The following is a 23,100-nucleotide window of genomic DNA, read 5'->3' as shown; positions in this document are numbered from 1 at the left end:
TGTTTTTACTCTGTATAATATTTTACATCATATTTTTGAATTTTCATGCACTATATTTCCTTCAGGAAATGCTTTTCTAGTTTAATAATGCTGCTGTGTGAATCACGGTAAGCGCGAATGAAGTGGCCACTTCTTAATGGGACCCACTGTATGGAAGTGGGCTAAGTAAAATAGAGATGTTTCAAATAAGATAAGGTTAATCAGAATTCTACGATATGCCCGCTTGACAACGGCAGAGATAGAACTGGCCTTTGGCCATAGCAACCATCCATTTAGAACGATTGGCCTTCATAGCAACCAAAGATCTGAGCTGTGTTGCAATGTGAGGCACAGTATAGAAAGGTGATGAAATATACAGAGACAGGTCAAAAAATATAGTGCAATGTAGACAGTAGTATACAGTTGATTTACAGACGGTGGTTTAGAGTAATATGAAGTATTCCTTTATTCTGAGATACATCGGAGATAGGCTACATCAATAGGCTCTCAAAACAACCCCAGGCTCACAAAACAATCCCAAACAGACATAAGGTCTTTTATAGAGCAAATCTATATAGATTATTTGTCAAATAAACCAGTAAAACATAATTTGTGGTATGGAATATATAGCATTCACACTCATAGCTCATATTTTTTTAAATAAATCAGTGAAAAATTATCCTGACAAACAAGCAGCTTTTTAATGCCTTGGTCATATTTCATAATTTCAATTCCTCTGTAGGTTACCTGATAGCCCAGTTTGAGAGGCGCAAGACGCGTATTTATTTTTGCAGCCAATCACTGCTGTAATTTTATTTTATTGATTTGATCTGTCATAGAAGCTAAATTCGAAGGCAGGCCCAAAGGTAAAATCCAACAAACCGCATTCAACCTGCAAGCCAATAATTGAATAGCCCTCTCCTAGAGCTTTTGAGGTATTGCCACTGCTCCAACACTGAAAGGCACTGTTACAATGCCTGGATCAAGCCAGGTTCAGCATAGCGTATGCCACTGTCTGCTCACGTTGGTTATCGGAACAGGGCAAGCACACTTTCGCAGTTCCCGCCGGAAATGCAGTCTAGTTATAAACAAAACATTTATATATGTTTCTAAGTGATTAACATATGATTTGTAAATGTTTTAAAGTTGTTAATAGAACATGCAAGATAGCCTACATGACAATTGAGCGCTACACAGACATCTTATTTGAGCCACACTGGTTTAGGTGTTAAGGCAGAAAAAATGTTTCATCATTCTCGTTTTTCATATCAAGCACCATAATGTGCCTTGATGGGCGTTGTGTTCTGACATAGCACTTGGACATGGATGTTCAACTGCTTCATCATCCTCTAGGCCACAGCAACACATACTTGCATATGGTCTAGGGTCACCTAGTGAATACCGTCAGTGTAAAACATCACACTCAACAGGAAGTGAGTAAGTGCTTTCAATGTATAAATATTGCAAAATAAAATAGCACCCATATCAGATGTGAGCATTTCACACACACACTCACACGCCACATGTGAGTCAGAACAGAAGTGTATTGTTGGATTAGGCTACGAAAGGTCGCAGAACCGTAGGTGCTCGGGCCATAATCGCCGCTCGCGGTTACAGAGACTAGGCTAGATGGAGATGGTCTAATTTTAAAGTTATGACATATGATTATTAGTTACTTAGATGCAATGAAGGATTCCTGTCACAAGTACAAAACATTGTGATTGAAAAAGCAAGGAAGATTTCGAAGAGGACGTTCTTAATTTGAAGGAAGCTATTCTGGTGAGTTGAAAGCTAACGTCAGCTTTCCTATTAAGTTATGAACATGTAAACACATAGCTATTTTGTTCATTTGCATTATTATAGGACTCAAATCTATGTAACTCAAATCTACGGACTAACATTTGGCAGTGACAATACCAAGGTAGTTGCTATCGTAGTGAGCAAATATGCTTTTGGTTAACGGACCCCTGGTTGGTTTTGATATAAATATTCAGTAATGTATTCATAGTTAGTTCATTTCAAATATACACAGTTAAATTCCTAGTGCTATAGGTTGGGGATTTCACACAGTGGCCAGTCAACAACCAAGTCTATTTACTGTCAAAATCAAAATCACTAACAAATCACAAACAAAAACATCACGAACAGAGTAGCTTTCAAGAGCATTTCAATGGGGTTATCAAACAGACACCTTCCTTCATAGGCATTTCATTGATGTAGGCCCACGACACCTCCAGAAGGCTCACCAGTGGTATCTGGCATCCCAGTAACATAAACATACCAAGCAATATCAGAAATACTTCAGTCATTCCTCTTTGTTGCTGTGGCCATTTATGATCTTATCAGCAACATACCCAACTACAACTACTACAAACTGCAACTACTAAAAACTACATCTACTACAAACTGCAACTACTAAAAACTACATCTACTACAAACTCAACTACTACAAAACAACAAAGTCAATTCCGGCTACAACATGATCCCGAGTAGTCTGTGAGCACCTGTCTCAGTCTGTGACTTTTTCAGCAGTATCCAATAACTGTTTTACAGCTCCTTTCAATGACCGTTCTCGAAAACCAGTCTAGCAGAAGGGTTGTGTCTGACTTCGCAACAAAGCCTCTAGCACCTATCTCCATACTTTGATTTCTTCCTTTCAAAGGGTTCCTCAATCACATCTTCAAAGGGAATAGTTTGTAATCACGACAATACAATGTGGAACTTGCAGTTGCCTTCCAACATCCACCAGAAGTTTTTTCCATTCTTGTGCTTTGCCCTGTTTTCTTGCATTGCTTGTATTTGCCCTATGGCTACTTTTCTGCTCCTCATGCACAAGCAAATTTCTACAGCCCCTGTCATTTCCTGATGTGACCGGATCAATCGTGGAAAGTGTTTGTGTCGACTACGCCACCCTGGACCTAATGCCCAGGGACCCCAGAACAATACACCAAGTATCCTGATACCAGTTTAGTCATCAATATGCACAGGTTCAAATACAAGAAGGCAGACACGTGAATTCCAATCAAACCAAATGTCTGTTTATTGAAAGCACTGTTGGGGAGGGGGAGAGGGGAGTGTGGTGTGATATGCTGCTGGAACTGAAAATAACTGGCAGGGGTTAGAAAAATATAAAAATCTACTTTATTATCGTGTTCTTATTGTATCTTTTACTGTCGTGTAGGATGCATGACATTAGTTAAGTAGCAAAACCAATTCTAACACACGCAGAATTGGTGCACGCACAAAAATGAAACAGAAAATTATACTGGCAGGCGGGGCTTACCTGGATGGGGTGAAGCAGACTATCAGGGAAGGTGTCCACACGTGCACTCTCACTGCAGAAAAGTGTTACACCCCTGTCACAGCAAGCCACCACCGACATTCCATAGTACACTCCAAAGTGAAGTTCACAAGCCCGCCACCAGGTGACTAGCTACCCCCCGCCGAAGATAACCCACAGGCCTGCTAACACATAAACTGATCAAAAGATGCACAGTAACCACAAACACCAGCTTGTAGGTTATACAAATTAGAGATGTAAACGGTGGATGTAAAGCTATTGAGCCAGGGAAATAATCCTCGCTGTGATAGAGGCTAGGCATGCAGATACACTACAAACTAAAAAAAATGGTTACACACGCAAAAGTAAAAGCAAAACAGACCAGCAAACAAACAAACCAACCCGCCTGGGAAATCCCAAACAAACACAAAGAGCAGCGCAAACAGGTCAACTACCGCGACGCGGAGGAGCTGTGATGACGTAAACACAAAAATGAGTGAAAACTAATACTATGGACAAGACAGCAGCGTGACCGCACTAAACAAGCAAACTTAACGAAGCCATGCTACCTGTAACATAAATAGTCAACATTTATATCTGCAGTGTATCAAATGCCACACAAAAAGCTACAACATTCTGGATTCATACATACCAACACTTGTAGTCACTGATTAGCTAGTAGGCCTAAAGAACGCTTAAACAGACATGCCGTGCCGTCGTCATAAGCTGCAGGCATACATAAACAAAGAGCAATTAAGACTTCGTAAGGCTAATAAAGGGAGATAATAAATATTTTGAAATGCATACCTGCAGGGGAGAGTTATCTAATGCTACGGACAGGTCAGGTTCCATACAGCCACGGCAGAGTAAGGGAGACGCAGAGCTACAGATGGAAAGGGTAAAGTATTAAGACTAGGCATGAATAGCTTGACCAATGCAGCCAAATTGCAACATACCTGGCGATAGGCTCCTGCGTGAAACCCAGGGACAAACCGACAGAGAGACAGAGAGGAAGATAGTCCGACCTACTAGGCTCCTTTATACCATGGCCTAATACCAGGATCTGAATGAATGGATAAGCTACGTGCCTGCCCCGCCCCCTTCGTTAGCAGAGACCAGTGTGTAAGGGAAGCAGGAGGAGACAGAGCCAGAATGCAACTGGCTACACTGACATAGAATTAATCTCAACTCTCTTGTTCTCAAGCTAACCCACAGTAATTTTAAAACCTGATTATGTCTCCAGGTGTAGCGACCTTGGGTCAGGCTGGTTTTACCACCAGAAAGAATATGCTATATAGAGTCATGCCCCATTCATAGCTTACAGCTTGCGTCTTCACCCACCCATTGACTGAGGTTCTGTGGAGAACATCATAAGTGGCTCCTACAATAAATTTAATTTGGTTAGCATCCATGGCTCATAGCTCCTTCCAGATGATTTTTCTCTTCTCAACACCATGCCAGTTCATCCATTGTCTTTGGTTCACTTGAGATTCCACTGTTGGAACGTTTAGTTTGCTCTGTTCATGAACCAAGCTGGTCATCATCTGTATCTTCTCTTGTGCTGTGGACTTGCCCAATGCTTTGCAACTGGTACCAAGTCCAAGCCCAGCTCTTCCATTCCCTTTCTATTCTGCACCTGCCCAACAATATCCTGATGTTGCAGTGCACCTTGAGCATGATTCACTGCTTCTCGTGGACTCCACTTTCGACCTGTTTTAATTGCAGGGGCAGCGTTCCTGATGACTGGATCCTTGGACTGTGAAAAAGGCATCTCTAAGCTGGTCTAGCACCAAGCTGATCATTGGTAATTCCAACATTCCCTTTCCAAATAATGCTGAAGTACTTAGACAACGCACCCCAAGCCATTTCCTTGATGTGGGCCACTTGATGTGTAGCAAGAGCCCAAACTGTAAGCACCACAACTTAAGCTTGCCAGGCAAGAAGGTTTTATCGATGGAATGGGTAGCCTCAATAATTAATTGTTTAAGCTCCACAACCTGTTCTCGGTCACTCAATGTGGAATTGTACCACCTGCCTAAACTCTTTACAGGTTTTTCCACAATAGGTAGAATCACCTCTTTATCAATGTAAAACTTTTCTTCCACGAGCTTCCCCTTCTTAATAGATACACTTCTACATTTTCTAGGTTTCCCTTTCATCCTTGCCCATTTCAGACTGTCATTCAACTTGGCTAACAATCGATGGGTACACAGAGCCGTTGTTGTCAGTGTTGTCATGTCATCCATGTAAGCTCGGATGGGAGGTAGCCGAGTGCCATTCTGCAGTTTTTCACATCCAACAACCCATTTTGATGTCCTTATGATTACCTCCATTGCCAACGTAGAAATCTTCTCCGGAACCTGAAATTAGCTGAATGCCTTCCACAACAGACTAATTCTTATTATATTAACTAATGTAATATACATGCTTTACTACCATACATTATTCTTAAGTGTTACCAAAAAAAGTTTTAAAGAAATTGGTAGGCAGAGTGTCTAAGCTATGTGGAAGAGTTGAGATTCTGTACCGTTCTTTCCATAGTTTCATAGTCCAATCTAAACTCTTAAGTCAAGTTAGGCTTCCCTCCCTTTGGAACTGGAAGTTCCAGATGTTGAGTTAGTATTTGAGAAGATATATTTGGTCTGATTTGATCACTTACCTTTGAAGAAAGATGCTCATTGCATTTATTAGTTGAAATAAGTTCAGGTGCTAATTGAGGGGATTTGTTAACTTCTCAACTGTTAAAAACAGCACACCAGTGTTCAGTACTCTTCAGCAGTGGAGAGTGTTCTAACAGGTAGCATCATCACCTGGTATGGGAACTGTACAGCTCGTGTCTGCAGTGCTGTACAGAGAGGGGTATGTTCTGCCGAACGCAGCATCAGAGACTTGCCACACAATTTTTTATCCTCTTTCTCAATCTATTAAGTTCTTAAACTTTTCTAAATCTTTTTTCTTTACTGTATACTTATAAATGGTCAGTAATACCTCTGCACAAGAAAGTTGAGCAGCTAAATGCCATTTCACTACATGTTTTACAAAGTACTGTATCTCTATGTAAGTGACAAATCCAATCGTTGTATCCTTGTAAGACAAGCTACTTACAGGTTTAAGACAACTCCATTCAAAAGTTTGATATCAGTGGCCGAGGCCCTGGTCTGCAGCCCATGCTGCCCAATAGGTTAACGCGGCCCTGGCCATTAGTGCAGCCATTGGTTGTATTGAACACACTGCTCTATCTGTCATCATATAAAGCCCGCCCCATGCCAGATAAGGGATTGTAATTGGTTCATAGGTTTTTGGAAAACTGGAATGGGTGTCAATGGCCTCCTTGCCAGACTGACCAAATTCATATTTGCTAACAGGTTCATCTGGGTTCTCCCAGGCTACCTCCGCCCACTTAAATAGTTAAAATCTTAGCCTTGGCATCTCCCGTTGCCAAGCAATGCAACATTTGAGAGCCAAGTTCAGTGAGAGAGGCTATAGGCCAAGGGTGGCCAACCAGTCCAGCATGAAGAGCCAAAAAAACACTCAAAAGAGCCGCACAACAAAAAAGATGCCCACACTACAACAGCAACAGCAACTTATACTGTAGGCCTAATGAGACATAGGGCCCTATCATGACATTCTAAAGTGCATCGTCACTCGTCAAAAGTCTATTCAAATTTAGTAGGATGTCCAGTTCACATTGGGAGGGGTTTTCGTTATCAAAAGTGGGCGCGATGGCGCAACAAAGGTGTTCCTATGTTTTTTAATCAGTCATATGGGTGTGTTTGGGGCGTAACATCATTTTAAACCAATGAGAATGACATCTCTCATTCCCTTTAACGGCGCAAAGCGCGATATGTCAAATAAATGCATCGGTATTTTGGCATTCAACAGCGCTTTTGAAGGAGGCTACTTGCAAGACCATATGGAATAGTCATTCTTAAACCATGCTTTACTAAAACCTAGCATAGCCTTCTCGCATTTGCACTTGTCTATTATTTGAACTCATTGGCAAAGTGAAACTAACTTCACCAAGGAGTCAGACAACGACAAGACAGTTTTATGCAGTTACTTTCACTATTGACGGACAATGGGTTACCACCGAAAACATAGGCTGGAAAAAGCAACACTTACCCTAATGTTGCTCAAATGACTGAAAAAACAACATTTATCCTGCAGAGGAGTTGCTTATATCTAGTGACAGTGCGTCTTCAGCTGTGCTCCATACGTGTCTCTTGCCTCTCCCCTAATCACTTTTAAGCGTCATTACCAATTTGCAAATGATGGTGAATAACTACTCATCATGAGATGTACAGAATTTCGTAATATCTTTATTCTAATTATGTTTCCCATTGTAATCGTGCAATTTGTAATGCTTTGCATGGACGTGCGCTGGTGTGCGTTCATGAATGATAGAAGGATGGTGCGTGCACCTGCCAATATGCCTGTTGACATGCGCTCTTAAAATAGCATATGAACAACTCGCCATTGACTTCTGACCAGGTTTAGGTGGTGTACGATAGTGATTTTTAGACAACGCGCCAGGCCCCTCCCTAGGTTGTTAATTGCCACACCCCTGGGCACAATGTTTAAAAAATAAACGTGCAAAATACCGAATTAAACTTTGCGGGTGAATAACAAACTTTACGCCATGCGCAGGTGCCCAAAATACAGCCCATAGGGTTATTGTCTAAATAGCTCTTCTCTTTTTCATATAAAGCGGGACATGTGACAGATGCTACAAACTACCATTTTCAGGAGCGAGTGTAGCAACAACAATGTCTGACACATAACAAATTCCCTGTCACTGAATGATTGAATGAGCAATGTTGAAGTGTTCCAGCTAATATGGTGCCAATGTGACCATCAAGTGCTCTGTTAATTTTCGAAAAGAAAATGAACAAAAATAAATAGCCTACCTTAACCTTGTAGCCTACTTGTGGAGGTCAGTGGCATTGGGAAACTCTTGGGAAATGTTCAGGTTTTTGAAGCTGTATGCAACAGTTAAGTCTGGCATACCAAGTACCAAACTAATGTGTAGAACATGTTTTTTACAGTGTTATTTTGGTTACAGACACCTTGACAGTTTTACCAGAAAGATTATGCGACAAAAAGACAAACATTTGGTAGAAAGGCCTGTGTTCCTCCTTATATTAGGCTACGGTTTCCTGCTTATGTTTCTTCTTGGGCTAGATCCATCACATGACAGTAAAATAATTTTTAACTTAAGCATAGCCTAACTTTTGGCAGTAGGCCTAGGCCTACAGTGAAATAATGAAATGCATTTTGATTCATCAGAAATATATTTCAAAAATAGAAAACTCTTAAATCCAAGGAAAAGAAAAGAGAACATCAGCTGAGCCGCACAAGAAGAGCCACAGGTTCGCCATATATACGAAAAATTACCATGACGTCACTACAACAATATTCTTCTGGTAGTAAACAAATAGTAAACAAACTAATAGTAAACAAACCCTTCAATGTCATTTGACCAGGGCAGAGGGATCAAGAAACAGAGTAAATGGCTTGAATTTATTATTTTCTTCTTGCAGGGTGCTACAGGCAGGAGTTAAAGTGTGGGGGGGGGGACAGGGATGAACGCAGTTCCGCCACCTCAGATAATAATAATAAATATATTCTTTCATACCAATGATATAGCGCGATGATATTGTTAAAATAAACGGTGCCCTGATGACAGTCAGGATAATATCTAACTAGTATTGTTCAGTTCATGTCTATATCAGGCTTTACTTGATGAATGGATAAATTTGGTGCATTTACAATCGCACTCAGTGGAATATTTTGGAATATTTTTAGTTTCGAAAAAAGCTGGGGGAGCGCAAATTTGCAAGTGATCATTATTAAACTCACCTCATCAAGTCTTTCATTTAGCCCACCATTGGATGAAGACAAAATATCATTAGGAGAGGCCACTATGCTTTGCCTGTCATTCTCACTTGTCACTTTCTCTCTGTATTTCATCCTTGCATGAAATAGATTTGCGGGAGATTCTAATTTACAGCGGGGAAAATAAGTATTGAACATGTCAACATTTTTTTTCAGTAAGTATACTTCCAGTGAGGCTACTCACATGAAATTTTCACTGGACATTAGTAAAAATCCAAACATTAATGTCTAAAAGTAGAGTTATGAGTAAAAAAGTGGAATGGCACAGGCAGGGGCGGACTGGGACCAAAAATCGGCCCAGGCATATTTGGCCCAAGTGGCCCTCAAATCAGTCGGGCACACCTAATTAAATACAAAATCTTTGCATTACCCTTAAATATGCATATATTTTTAGCTGTCATGGAGAGTGATGTAGGCCTCATTGGTTATCTCTCTGACTGATCAGAGGTTGGCATGGAGCATATGATCTCCATATTCAAGTAGGCTAACAAGCAATTATTAAAGAAGAGTTTCTGCTTGAATTCAAAGTATCATTTAAAATTATTATATGGGCTACAATTGACAGCAGCACCAAAAATTACTGAAGCCTATGTGTAAAGAGTTAAATTACCCAGATTGTTTAGACATTAATGTAATTTATACCAGTTACCACTGTGGGACAACTGAAACAACACAAAATAAACAGGGCTGTTGCTGGAAATATTTTATTCCTGTAGGCTATACTACCTACCTACATTGCTGGTACATTTTGGAACAGTACAGCTACATGAACTAATTATCTTTAGTGTCTTCCAGTAGCCTATCGTAGGCCTATACTGTAGCTTAGTAGGCTTGTGCATGACGTGACGTTTTGTAAACTACATTTCCGTCAGTCTACAGTCTTTTAGCCCTTCTTTACCATGATAACCCTTCCAAGATAGAACCCTTCTCTACTTTGAGAGACCAACCACCACTCATGCCATCGATGTTGAATTTTGGGCATCTGACAGAAACTGATCAATCTGACCAACAATTAACGTCGGGTTTGCAAATCATTCATTTAGAAAATTTAAGTTGCGCTATTTGTTATTATAATCACAGCACGGAATTACTATGTTATCAGTAGGCTACCATATAATATAATCATATAATATACATTATCGCAATTAATAAGTCATCATAATCATCTAAAGTGTCTAGATAGTAGAGTTCTTATCATGTAGCTTAAACTAGGCTCGCACTCTCCACCTGCCCACTGTCCCTTGCTCTGTATGCTTGCTTACATCCTCATTCAAACTCCACCAACTTCAACATGTTGCTGACATATGCTAGCCTACTTGCAATATTGTATTTTTGAAGCTTCTACATTGGTGTTAATTTTGCAAAATGGTCACTACCGGCACCCGCCGCAATTTTGTGTAGGCAACTTCGATTAACTTTTGATACGCTCACAGAATCCTGGCTCTGAGCCAAAATGGGAGGGGTGGGGCCTGACGTGAGCTGTTATTGGATCAGTCCAGTGTCAATATTGAAATCTAACCAATGGGCCGCTGATTGTCCTTCCTTTGGGCCGATCGTTGGCCAAAATGCTTAAATTATAGCCTATTCTATCGGCCCAAAAGGTGCGTCGGCCCACTGGGAAAATGCCGGGTATGCCAGATGGCCAGTCCGCCCATGGGCACAGGGAAAACGTATTGAACACACTAAGAAAAAGCAGTACACAAAGGCAAGGAATGGCAAGGAACAAACTGGAATCTATAAGTAGTTAGTCACACAAGAAACATTTCATGATGGGTAAAAGCAAAGAGCTCTCCCAAGACCATTGCAACCTTATTGTTGCAAAACATTAGTGCAACTGGTTACAGATGCACTTCAAAACTTGAACAATTAACTAAAGATCAGGATTCACAAGAGGGACCCCTGGAATCTTCAATATTAAAGGACTATCTGTTTAAAAGAATGGGCCAAACTCACACCAGCATAGTTTCGTCATACAGGAAATGCCTTGAAGCTGTCATTAAGTATTTAAGAAATTTCAGCAGACGTGTTCAATACTTTTTTCCTGTGTCATTCTTCAGTATTACACATAACTCTACATATGGACTTTAGTGTTTGGATTTTTTTATATAGGTGGATTATCTAAGTTAATGTCTGGTGAAAATTTCATGCAAATAGTGGAAGTATACTTACTGAAAAAAATGTTAAGGTGTTCAATACTTATTTCCCCCGCTGTACATGCTCAAGGAGGTTTCCGGAGAAGTTGGATGTCTGCTCCTTTTTGCCTAGTTTTAAGTAAAAGGTCGTAGTGGCGTAGTGGCTTTGATGTGAAAATGCGTGCTTGCTACCAGTGTTGCCACAGTTACCTTGAAAAAGTAATCTGATTACTGATTACTCATTTAAAAAGTAAATTAGTTACTTTACTGATTACTTGATTTTAAAAGTAACTAAGTTAGATTACAAGTTACTTTATTAGTTACTTTCAGCAGCTGCCGACAACACCCCCACCGCCTCAACATAAAAATGATAACCGGTTTTGCCAATACTCACTATACTGGAAGTGCATTTTAACAGTAATGTCAGCCATGTATAGCATAAATCCCAACCTAACCTACTTAGATACTGAAATTCAGATGTTTGTTCAATAATACCAACACCAAAATAAGGAAGGCCTACATATATTGTTATAGTAAAATATGTAGATTTTTTTTGTAGATTTTTTTTTTTCATGTAGCCTTGGCAATTAGCCATCTTGTATAGGCCTGAGTAATATGCAAATGAAATTACACTTGTTAAACTCACCTCAACAAGTCTTTTGCAATCATTTAACCCGCTGTGAACAATGCTAAAGTCGCTGTTACAAACAGTGCAGTGTGCAAGACTATCATTATGTTTTAATCTTATGAGACAATTGGGTACACTTTTGTGTAGTCTGATGTGAAATGGGTCTTAAATCTTCCTTTTTGAGGGGCACTGACGCTGCCATGACGCTCCTGTTCCTAGATACACTGACTGAACTGATTAATTAAGTTTGGGAGAAAAGAGATATAAGCACACTTACACTGAAAACTGATTGGTTGATTTAGCAAAACAGACCAGGATGCTCTCTGTCTTGGATGCCGCTTCAGGCACAAACGCACCACTCCTTTCTCTCTCCCTCTTCATTGTGTGCGCGTTAAACTCATATGCACACGCGATTTGAAGTCCGATCTGGCTTCCGTGCTCTTGTTCGCTCTAGGTTCCGGGAGATTTTATGTAATTTGTGGGCATCAGGAAGCCGCTATCAATATGTGGGAGACTCCCAAAACTTCGGGAGACTTGTGACGTCTAGCTAGACAGCACTTTGTCACCAGTACAGAATGTACAATGTACCTTAATGTTGTCATGTTTAGCTGACAAACTCAAAGTAATGACTGATGAAATGTGCATCTCTCTCCAGGGGCAGACCTGGACACTTTGAGGCCCAAGGCAAAAGATCCCGAGGCCCCCCACACACACACACACACACACACACACACCACAACCCTAAAACTAAAACACACTTTTTTTCTGTAATAATGGGATGCTGAGACATACTCAAATACAACAAATATTTATTGCCAAAGATGACAATCAAAAAACATTAGTAAAAACGTTTGAAAGTAGGCTATTACAATTATGAATGGTGTGTGTGAGTGTGTGTGTGTGTGAGAGAGAGAAGGCTAGGGGTTTGGGGTCTCTGTGTGTGAATATACTCTTTGTAGCTATGTATGAGAGTCTGTCTGTGTAGGCTGTGTACACAGAGAGGGAGAATAGAGTGTAAGAGAGAGAGAGAGAGAGAGAGAGAGAGAGTGTGCGTGCGAACTAAGTGAGGTGTTTGATCTTCCAAAAAGCCGACATCCAAAACAATAAACAGCGTCTGCACTGACCGAATAAACTAGCCATTTTCTGTTTATTTTTTCTCCATTTTTCATGGTCATGTAATAATGTTCAACCGTGAATCTTCTGGGTGGTTTATCTGCATTTTTGGGGAATTCAAAGTTCTTAATTGCACAGGGCCTTTTTTAACGATTTCAACTAGCTCTGCATCTCTTACGGTGTCTGGCCATAACGCAGGGTCGTCACTGATAACTGTAGCCTAGTGCTAGGTATTGTGTTAGGGCTACTCACGTACTGGTTTCGTTTGCACCCAAAGCTTCTGCTACTGAAATGGTGTCCGTAGCAGCACCAACAGCACCAGTGCGAACTTCGGCAGTGACAGTGATCTTGTCCCTCACGACTGTTTCATTTAGATCAACATCATAATCATCATCATCATCAGTAGAAGAATATGTAGTACAAGAGCTATCCAAGCTATAAAAGCATTTCCTGAAGGAAATACAGTGCATGAAAATGCAAAGAATATGATGTAAAATATCATACAACAGTAAAAACAAATAATGCAGATATAGTTGCAATAGTGTTGCTAGGATAAATATGTTGGTTGTTATGCCAAATTAAGTGGTTGCTATGCTGGTTGCTTAGGTAATCATGTTGGTTGCTATGGTGGTTGCTAGGTTGAAGTTGTGGTGGTTGCTAGGCTGTTGCTAGGGTATCTGACATGGTTGCTAGGCTGATGCTAGGTTACTTGTGGTGGTTGCTATGCTGGTTGCTAGGTTAGACTCATTGGTTGCTATGTTGGTTGCTAGGTTGTAACTGTGGAAGTGGTTGCTAGGCTGTTGCTAGGGTATTTGACATGGTTGCTAGGCTGTTGCTAGGGTACATGAGGTGGTTGCTAGGCTGTTGCTAGGTTAGTTGTGGTGGTTGCTATGCTGGTTGCTAGGTTAAACTCATTGGTTGCTAGGTTGAAACTGTGGAAGTGGTTGCTAGGCTGTTGCTAGGGTACTTGAGGTGGTTGCTATATTGGTTGTTAGGTAGATGAGATTTAATATAGTTGGAATGACTGAACAGTTAAATAGGTGGATAGTTTAAATTGTTAAATTATTTGTGAGGTAGATGATGTTTAATATAGTTGGAATGACTGAACTAGGTAGATGAGGTTTAACCCTTAAAGGTGTAGGTTTTTGAACGTTCTAAGTTCCACAACAATTGAAGGTTCTAAGGTACCCAGATATTCTTTAGAACGTTCATTTCTCAACATTCCCGTCACACCAGTGTGACGGTACTCCTTTAAGGGTTAATATAGTTGGAATGACCAGTGTGATGAGGTTAAATTCATTTGCTAGGCAGATGAGGTTTAATATAGTTGGATTGACTGAACTAGGTTAGATGAGGTTTATAGTTGGAATGACTGAACAGTTAAATAGGTGGATAGTTTAAAAGGTTAAATTATTTGCTAGGCAGATGAGGTTTAATATAGTTGGATTGACTGAACTAGGTAGCTTAGATGAGGTTTAACATAGTTGGAATGACTGAACAGTTAAATAGGTAGATAGTTTAAAAGGTTAGATTATTTGCTAGGTAGATGAGGTTTAATATAGTTGGAATGACTGAACAATTAAATAGGTGGATAGTTTAAAAGGTTAAGTTATTTGCTAGGTAGATGAGGTTTAATATAGTTGGAATGACTGAACTAGGTAGATGAGGTTTAATATAGTTGGAATGACTGAACAATTAAATAGGTGGATAGTTTAAAAGGTTAAGTTATTTGCTAGGTAGATGAGGTTCAATATAGTTGGAATGACTGAACAATTAAATAGGTGGATAGTTTAAAAGGTTAAGTTATTTGCTAGGTAGATGAGGTTTAATATAGTTGGAATGACTGGGCAGTTAAATAGGTAGATAGTTTAAATGGTTAAATTATTTGCTAGGTAGATGAGGTTTATTATAGTTGGAATGACTGAACAGTTAAATAGGTGGATAGTTTAAATGGTTAAATTATTTAATAGGGAATTATTGTAGCGAGGACTTTTATTTTGAAACAGTTGTGGACAGAGGAAACAGTTGAACAGAATATGTAGTCTTAATAGAATGATACTGTATGCTTAAAGGTGCGATTTGTAGGATTGTTACCGAACGTTCTGTTGGCCAAAATCAAAACACTAGTGAACGTTCTCAAGACTACCAGACGCGAGCCTCTTCTGGGTTGCCAGATGTAATGAAAACTTAGCTAACGTTAGTTGACCTGCAGCTGCTTTAACGTTTCTCCAACCATGACCCAGCTACACATTACGGAAACAGTGAAAACAAAAAATACCTCTCTAACCAACGTAACATATTTAGCTGAAGTTAGCGATGCAGATTAAGTTTAGCATAGGCTACCTGTTGTGGAGAAATATGGCCAGCTCTGCGTCAGACTTGATATTCTTCGTTTGACGAAGACGTCACCATCTCAGGAAGCTCCTCCGATGTCCACTTAATTTGTTTCTTGTTTTAATTTTGGAAATTTGCCTGCCTCTTGTAGGTGTTCATGACTACAACTGACAGCTGTTGACAGTTCGCCTTTGCTAATTTGGCAACCCAAATAGGAGGACGCGCTGGCCCATTATTAATACGCTATTCTAGAATTAATCGTTCAAAACATAAACGAAAATTCCAAGAGATTCCGCCCGAACTGATTTTTTTTCATGGGTTTTACGGGTTTCACGGGTTAGAGTAATGTTGTCAAATAAGCCATTACTTCAATTCATCGTGTTTCCTCACTCTGACAACATATGGTGATCATTTTTGGAATGGTTACAGTTTATTTGCCTGGCCACCTGGCAGAAGATTCTAATTGCTGTGATGTCATAAAGGGCAATGTTAAGTCAATGGGGAAATTAATAGTTTTTAATTAATAGTTTAAAAAGTAGAAAAGTTACAAAGATGAAAAATACAAAGCCCACATGTCCTAATTAAGACCTACGCGTCAATGTTTGAATGAAGTTTCTACGTTAAGCGGTTGAAGCTGCATTAGCTGCGTTAGAAGAAGAATAATAACTATAAAAGCATTTCCTGAAGGAAATACAGTGCATGAAAATGCAAAGACTATGATGTAAAATATCATACAGAGTAAAAACAAATAATACAGATATAGTTGCAATAGTGTTGCTAGGGTAAATATGTTGGTTTTATGCCAAATTAAGTGGTTGCTATGCTGGTTGCTTAGGTAATCCTGTTGGTTGCTATGGTGGTTGCTAGGTTGAAGTTGTGGTGGTTGCTTGGGTATTTGACATGGTTGCTAGGCTGTTGCTAGGGTACATGAGGCGGTTGCTAGGCAGTTGCTAGGTTAGTTGTGGTGGTTGCTATGCTGGTTGCTAGGTTAAACTCATTGGTTGCTATGTTGGTTGCTAGGTTGTAACTGTGGAAATGGTTGCTAGGTTGTTGCTAGGGTATTTGACATGGTTGCTAAGCTGTTGCTAGGGTACATGGGGTGGTTGCTAGGCTGTTGCTATGTTAGTTGTGGTGGTTGCTATGCTGGTTGCTAGGTTAAACTTATTGGTTGCTATATCGGTTGCTAGGTTATAACTGTGAAAGTGGTTGCTAGGCTGTTGCTAGGGTATTTTACATGGTTGCTAGGCTGTTGCTAGGGTACATGAGGTGGTTGCTAGGCAGTTGCTAGGTTAGTTGTGGTGGTTGCTATGCTGGTTGCTTGGTTAAACTCATTGGTTGCTATGTTGGTTGCTAGGTTGTAACTGTGGAAATGGTTGCTAGGTTGTTGCTAGGGTATTTGACATGGTTGCTAAGCTGTTGCTAGGGTACATGGGGTGGTTGCTAGGCTGTTGCTATGTTGGTTGCTAGGTTAAACTTATTGGTTGCTATATCGGTTGCTAGGTTATAACTGTGAAAGTGGTTGCTAGGCTGTTGCTAGGGTATTTTACATGGTTGCTAGGCTGTTGCTAGGGTACATGAGGTGGTTGCTAGGCTGTTGCTAGGTAAGTTGTGGTGGTTGCTATGCTGGTTGCTATGCTGGTTGCTAGGTTAAACTTGTTGGTTGCTATATTGGTTGCTAGGTTGTAACTTTGGAAGTGGTTGCTAGGCTGTTGCTAGGGGACTTGAGGTGGTTGCTATAGCTGGCAGTAGGCTACTTTGTTGGTAGTCATGAGAAGTTCGCTTGCTAACAGAACATAAATATGCTGCCCAGAAACCTTGTGAATAGTTCTGATTTTTTTTTACTACACTAACAAGGTTGAAATATAGCCTTTGCCTACAGCATCTCCTTAACAGTAATGTTAACAAAATGACAGCATTCATATGACAAAGGAAAACGAATTCGGTCACTCAAGACTGTGCCACAGCAACCAGTGTAGGCTACATTCCTACCCAATAGGCTACTCGAAGCAGAAAGCGTTGTCTGACGGTCGAGTGGGTTAATGCACGTATATCCAGAACAGGTCTGCAACTTTCAGGCAGTTCTGAGTTCAAATCTAGGCAGGAGCAGAGCCATATAAAGGCCTAGGCCTATTGTTATCATTTTTTGCAAGGTGTTGCTCCTGGCAATACTTGTTTATAAGACGTTTGGTGATTAATTGATAGCCGTTTTTGGGACACGTTAAACGTTCTTTATAATGAGCGATAATGGGAGTAAAACGACTGTTACGCGCTGTTACAACTGTAGGCTACAATGATTGCAATACAAAAATATGCGCGTGTTAGTTTAGTTAGTTTTGTGATTTTTTGCACTTTTGCCTGTTTTCAGGTTTGAGGGCTTTTTTGGCAAGATTGACCTTGGTAGACTCTGCATATGTTATTTCTTCGTATGGAAAATAAAGTAAATTTTCGACACACGTCTGTTATTAGTTCAATAAGAAGTGTTGCTTGTTAAAACATGTGACTAGTGAAACTCAAATGATTTTAGAAATATTTAGCCAAAGCCAAAAAGTGTTAGAGAGAAGGAGAGACGCCGGTGCAGCTCAGATGTCTTCTTAATTTTCTTTATTCTTTAGTAAAAGGTGCAGAACATTATTAAACTTTAAAGACAGAATACGCACGCAGGCACATAACTAGGCTACTTGTTGTTTTCTTTTACTCGGCTATCTATATATGGTTATCAGCACACAATGTTGGGCTAATTCACTAGTTATGGATATCACAAGTTTAAACAACGAAAACAGAAAGGATGGAGACAGCAAAGCTAGAGGAGTTATTCCAGATGGGCAAGAACAAGGTAGGCAATTGTCAGAACGTTAGATTACAGCTGAAGCCAGACGTCACCGTACGCTAGAACAAAACTAAAGGTAACTTTAGCTATAGGGCTGTATCAATTTGTCCAAATGAATAGGTCATCGTAGACGTTGTTGTTGTATTATTGCATGTGGATATTGTTATGCTATGTAGGCTACTTTTTTTGCAATGCACGGACCTAAAACCGGGAAACGGACAAATATTGTACACGCGTGAATTTGTTTTTGCGGGGGTGGGGGTGGGTGGGTGTACGTAGGCTACCATAGCTCTCTCTCTCTCTCACACACACACACACACACACACACACACACACACACACACAGTACCTTTCTTAGCCACAGTTAATTTTAGTGGTGATATGTGTTATGGACATTGTTATGCACATTATTGACTGCAGTTTATTCTCATCAATGTCAGTCCATGAATGCATATTGATCAGTTGTTAACTAATACTGTAGGCCTATAAGTTGCATTTGAAAATGTTACTGTTGTAGGCTGTTTGCTTTTTATTTCAGCCACATTGTTTTAAAGTGGTGGACCATTACACACCAATTTTGAATAAGCCATACTGCAATACCGATTTCATGGTTGCACCATGCACATGTTCGCCGATTATGTGGCCCTCAGTAACCTATAAATTCAATGATGTGGCCCTCTATGAAAATGAGTTTGACACCCCTGCTCTAAAATATCTGTCCTGGCCTGGTTGCACCGGATTGAGGCCAAACGACAGAAGCGCGGAGAACCCTCCTTTGTCTACCAAAAAGTGTTACTTTGTGCGCCACTGCTTGTGAAAGAAGGGGGTGGGGGAGGGGGGCTTAACGTGATAAAGCTTAATGTCCCAAAACGGCAAAGTCATAATGGTAGGCTACAGGAAGTGGTGGAAGGGTATGGGATGACCAGAGCCATCTTCGCTGTGCTATTCAGAAAGCATCTTATTGTCTTTCCAGGCGCACACAGCAAGACATTTTTCTATGACCCTCCAAAGTGATTGAGAAAAAACGCATGACCCTCCCCAGTCCCAACAATTTAGGCTATTGATGCCTTCTGTCTACTGGGTCAATTTGGGAGCTTGCATGCTACGACTCCTTCCTTGAAATGCCTTGAAAAGGCTGTCGTTTGCACAATTTCACAAATAATCACTGGGACCGAAACAAACCTGTCAACTTTTCCCGGGTTTATCGTGTATTTTAACTTTTTCCTCGCTGTCTTAGGAGGGCTGCAGGGCCGTCGCAAGGGGTGCGAGGCCCTGTCTGAACTTGACAGATGCATGAACTTACGTGCATGAAATCATGCGATAGCTTACTTTACACATAGCCAAGGCTACCGGCCGGTGCATTTTAATAGTAGCCTAGTCTAATAAGGTACACCAGCTTGTCTTTAAGAGGGGAAATTGTATAGCCTATAACATTAGCTGAGTCACATATTTGGCCATATGGTGTTTATCATAGGCTACATCATGAAACCAAATAGTGTAACAAAGGCGAACACTTTAACAGGGGATACAGGTAAATGTTCAACAATTGCTGTACAGGCTATAATCAATTAGCTAAATCATTTGTCAAGCTGTTTAAATTCGTGCTACATTCAAACGCAAAAGGTGCTTTGATATCTTTTTTCGTTTGAGCGTCGGGCAAGCAGGCATGCTCTTGCGGTTGCAATGAATGAGGATAATTGGTTTTATCTCATGGATTTATTTTTGCATTATTTTGAATATGACTGGCTCCAGTCTCAACAGCACTTTCCACACGCATCTAAGTTCTAACACATATCCCCTCTCGCTTTCTCTCTCTCCATCCCTGCACACGGTGCTTTCTTAAAGGAGCTGCACCATCTTACAACAATTGCATCTACATTTTCATATTAGAATGTTTTGTCAAGTGTAAGCTTAAACTACCGTGATCAATTTAAGTTCCCGTGCCCCCGCTGAAAGTCTCATGTGCTTATCGTTACACTATCAAATCTATAAGTAACCGTGGCAAATAGGGTATAAGATATATAAACTCACGCTCATATATATAATACTCACTTGTATTATCATATATGTTTGGTAATGGCTCAGCTTTCTCTGATTGTTCTACTGACTTGGAAAATGCATCATGGAAGCAGTAAGTCAAGTCATTATCAAAAATAGTAGTGGCAGAACTCCAAAGTGACACCTTGTGGTTGTTTGTGTCAACTGCAGTTTGTGCCATTTCTGCTGAGAAAATGGGGTGCGTGATTCCTGAAGGAACCCGTCCAAACTTAACTGGGACCCACTGTATCCAGAAGCCTGCTGGATCTGGATCATCATTCTTTAATTACAAGGGCACATTTTCAGTGGTTTTGCTAGCCCTAGTTGATGACAACTACAATTTCATTGCTGTGGATGTGGGAGCGTTTGGTAGCAACAGCGATGGAGGAATTTTTGCCCATTCTAATCTAGGCAAAAGCCTTGAGGCAGGCACACTGCATGTCCCTCCACCTGCTGCCTTACCTGGTGCCCCAGAATTGGGAGATCTGCCCTATGTGATAGTGGCAGATGATGCATTCCCTCTGAGGACGTACATCATGAAGCCATATCCAGGGAGACGCTTACCAGAAGACCAGCGAATCTTTAACTACCGCCTCTCCAGTACCCGCCGGATGGTGGAAAATGCCTTTGGTATTTTAACACAGAGATGGGAGATATACCAACGGCGATTGTGGGTGGCACCGGATACAGTAGACCAGGTAAAATATTGCACAGTATATCAGTTAAAAATAAAATAGATGTTTGTTGGTCATTAGACAAGTTTACTGATTACACCTTATTCTTTGTTACTGCAGGTGATCAAGGCCACATGTGTCCTCTGCAACTACCTACGGCAAGATGCAGGCCAGGCAGCAGCAGAGGATGAGCAACATGAGGAAGGTGATGTAGCTGTGGGCCCTGCTTTGCAGCCCATCCCACCTCTACGAGGGAACCGTGGACCTGTCCTAGCCATGCACAATCGGGACACACTATGCCGCTATTTCTCCTCTCCTGCAGGGGAAACACGCAGCCAATATTACAAAGTGCGCCGTGGCTTGCTGTGATCATGCACCGTTGCATACTTCATATTTGATTTGTTAATAATTTATTTCTTTGTGTAATAAATGTGCTTATTGTATGCAATCTGCAAGTGGTCTTCCTGTCATGTTGCCATGCTCTAACCCAAGTCACAATTAACAGTAACAGTATAAATAAGATCAGAAAATTATTTCACATGACAATATTTTACTCTCAACTCATTCATTTATTTAATCACACATTCATGTATGTGTTGGCTGGTTGTGAAAATGTGTGATGTTCCCCATAAATGTGTGTCTGCCCAGCGTTGAAAATCTGTGGTTGCATACTGGTCATCTGGCCAAATTCTGCCTCGTGCAGAATTTGTTGGAACCTCATCTTAACCAGTGACTGTTTCTCTGCAGGTAGCATCCTCAGAGCTGGAGCCAAGCTAGCCAAAAACAAAAAAAATCGCGTCTCTCTCCTCTTCACGTACTTTCTCCCTCTCTTTCTCTCTTGTCTCTTTCCTCTCCAAGTACCTCTCCATAAAGCTGCTACCAGTGGCACCCTGGCTACGCTTTCGTTTAGGGGTTGGTTGACAGTCATCACCTTCTGTCTGTACAACGTCTACGTCCACAATGTCTGACTCCTCTCTCTCTTCAACCTGAATGTTACTTGAAACCCTGTGTCAAAAATACATGAGCAATTAATCCCAAAACATGCCCTTAGAAAATGATGAAAATTTAATTGTATTTCACTAATAACCCTGGCGTAGGAATAATCTGTGCTTAAGTTAACTGTAGCCAAATTACATACTCAGAAGTGTTTGGTTCTGCACAAAATAAAGAGTGCAGGATTTAAGGCTACTGGAACAGGCTTGATTTCTGTAATGCGAGCGCCCTCTACTGGTGCAATACTGCAAACTTATTAAACCTAAATGTTGTGCAAACGTTAATGATGATTCGAGAAATCATCCATAGCGACTGAAAAAAAAATAACAAAGGGGCCATGACATAACATAAATTAGAGTAAACATTACAAACAAGTGGTTGGTTGTTAAAGAACATAACATGAGATACCTTCTATGTTCAAGTGACGACTCAATGAATGACATGGCATCCATAAATTTTCTTTTTTTTGCTTGCCTGTCCACTTGTTCCTGGGTTCTCTTTCTTATTCCGCATGTACGTGTCTCTAAGGTTGCGCCACAGTTTCTTCACTTCTGAGACTGAAAGCATAATAAAACAACATCTTGCAAGGAGAAATGGTCAGGGAGCTCGAGCCTCGAGCAGACAAATCGCTAGTTTTGAGGATCATCAGCTAACGTTATAGCTGCTAGATGCCTACATTTTTGCAGCACAGAAATCAGTGGTGTATCTCACGATCTCGCAATGTAACGAGATAACTGGAAATGCATAGCTATATTGTGGTTTAATTTAATATTAACAGAAACAATAGCCAGGACATTACTTCAGGTTGGTTTAAGTTGGCTATTGTAACCTAGCTAGTTAACTAGCATAGGAGGCAACTTGTATGTTATTGCTAGGCAACCATTACCATCGTCATGTCCCAGTTCTTCTGCTATTTTCGTCCAGATGTTGTCCTTGAGGTTGACATCTATATAATCTTGGTGGCTTTTGTCATATAGGACGGGGTACTGACAAACAAGATTGATTAGTTGTTCACCCATTTTTTAGCCTTTTCTTCAGTGACGTTCTATATTTGTTTCATCATATTAGAACTCTGCGAAATCATTATTTGATTGGTCAACAGCTCTTTTTTGCATGCGAAATTTCGCATGAAACGAGACCATTGCGAAAGTTTCTCATCGCAACGAATTTCGTCCTCAGTGTGTACAGACTAATAAGAATACATGTGT

General features: G+C 40.5%; 1 protein-coding gene across 3 annotated transcripts in view; it reads left to right on the top strand.

The window, feature by feature from the left end:
• Positions 1-23,100, top strand: part of LOC125311500 (serine/threonine-protein kinase 32C-like) — a 284,135-nt gene that overhangs the window by 249,193 nt on the left and 11,842 nt on the right. The window contains exon 12 of one of the 3 annotated variants that reach the window (XM_048269622.1): positions 4,985-5,064. The exons of the other annotated variants lie outside the window; for them this stretch is intronic. Coding sequence (XP_048125579.1) covers positions 4,985-5,021 — 37 coding nt within the window. The 3' untranslated portion in view covers positions 5,022-5,064. Of the gene's footprint in view, positions 1-4,984; positions 5,065-23,100 lie in introns of those variants that run through there. 3 annotated transcript variants of the gene reach the window in all.

Source organism: Alosa alosa, chromosome 18 (assembly GCF_017589495.1).
Source record: "Alosa alosa isolate M-15738 ecotype Scorff River chromosome 18, AALO_Geno_1.1, whole genome shotgun sequence".
Classification (NCBI taxonomy): domain Eukaryota; kingdom Metazoa; phylum Chordata; class Actinopteri; order Clupeiformes; family Clupeidae; genus Alosa; species Alosa alosa.
The sequence above is the reverse complement of the archived record's forward strand: the minus strand, read 5'-3'. Positions and strand labels throughout refer to the sequence as shown.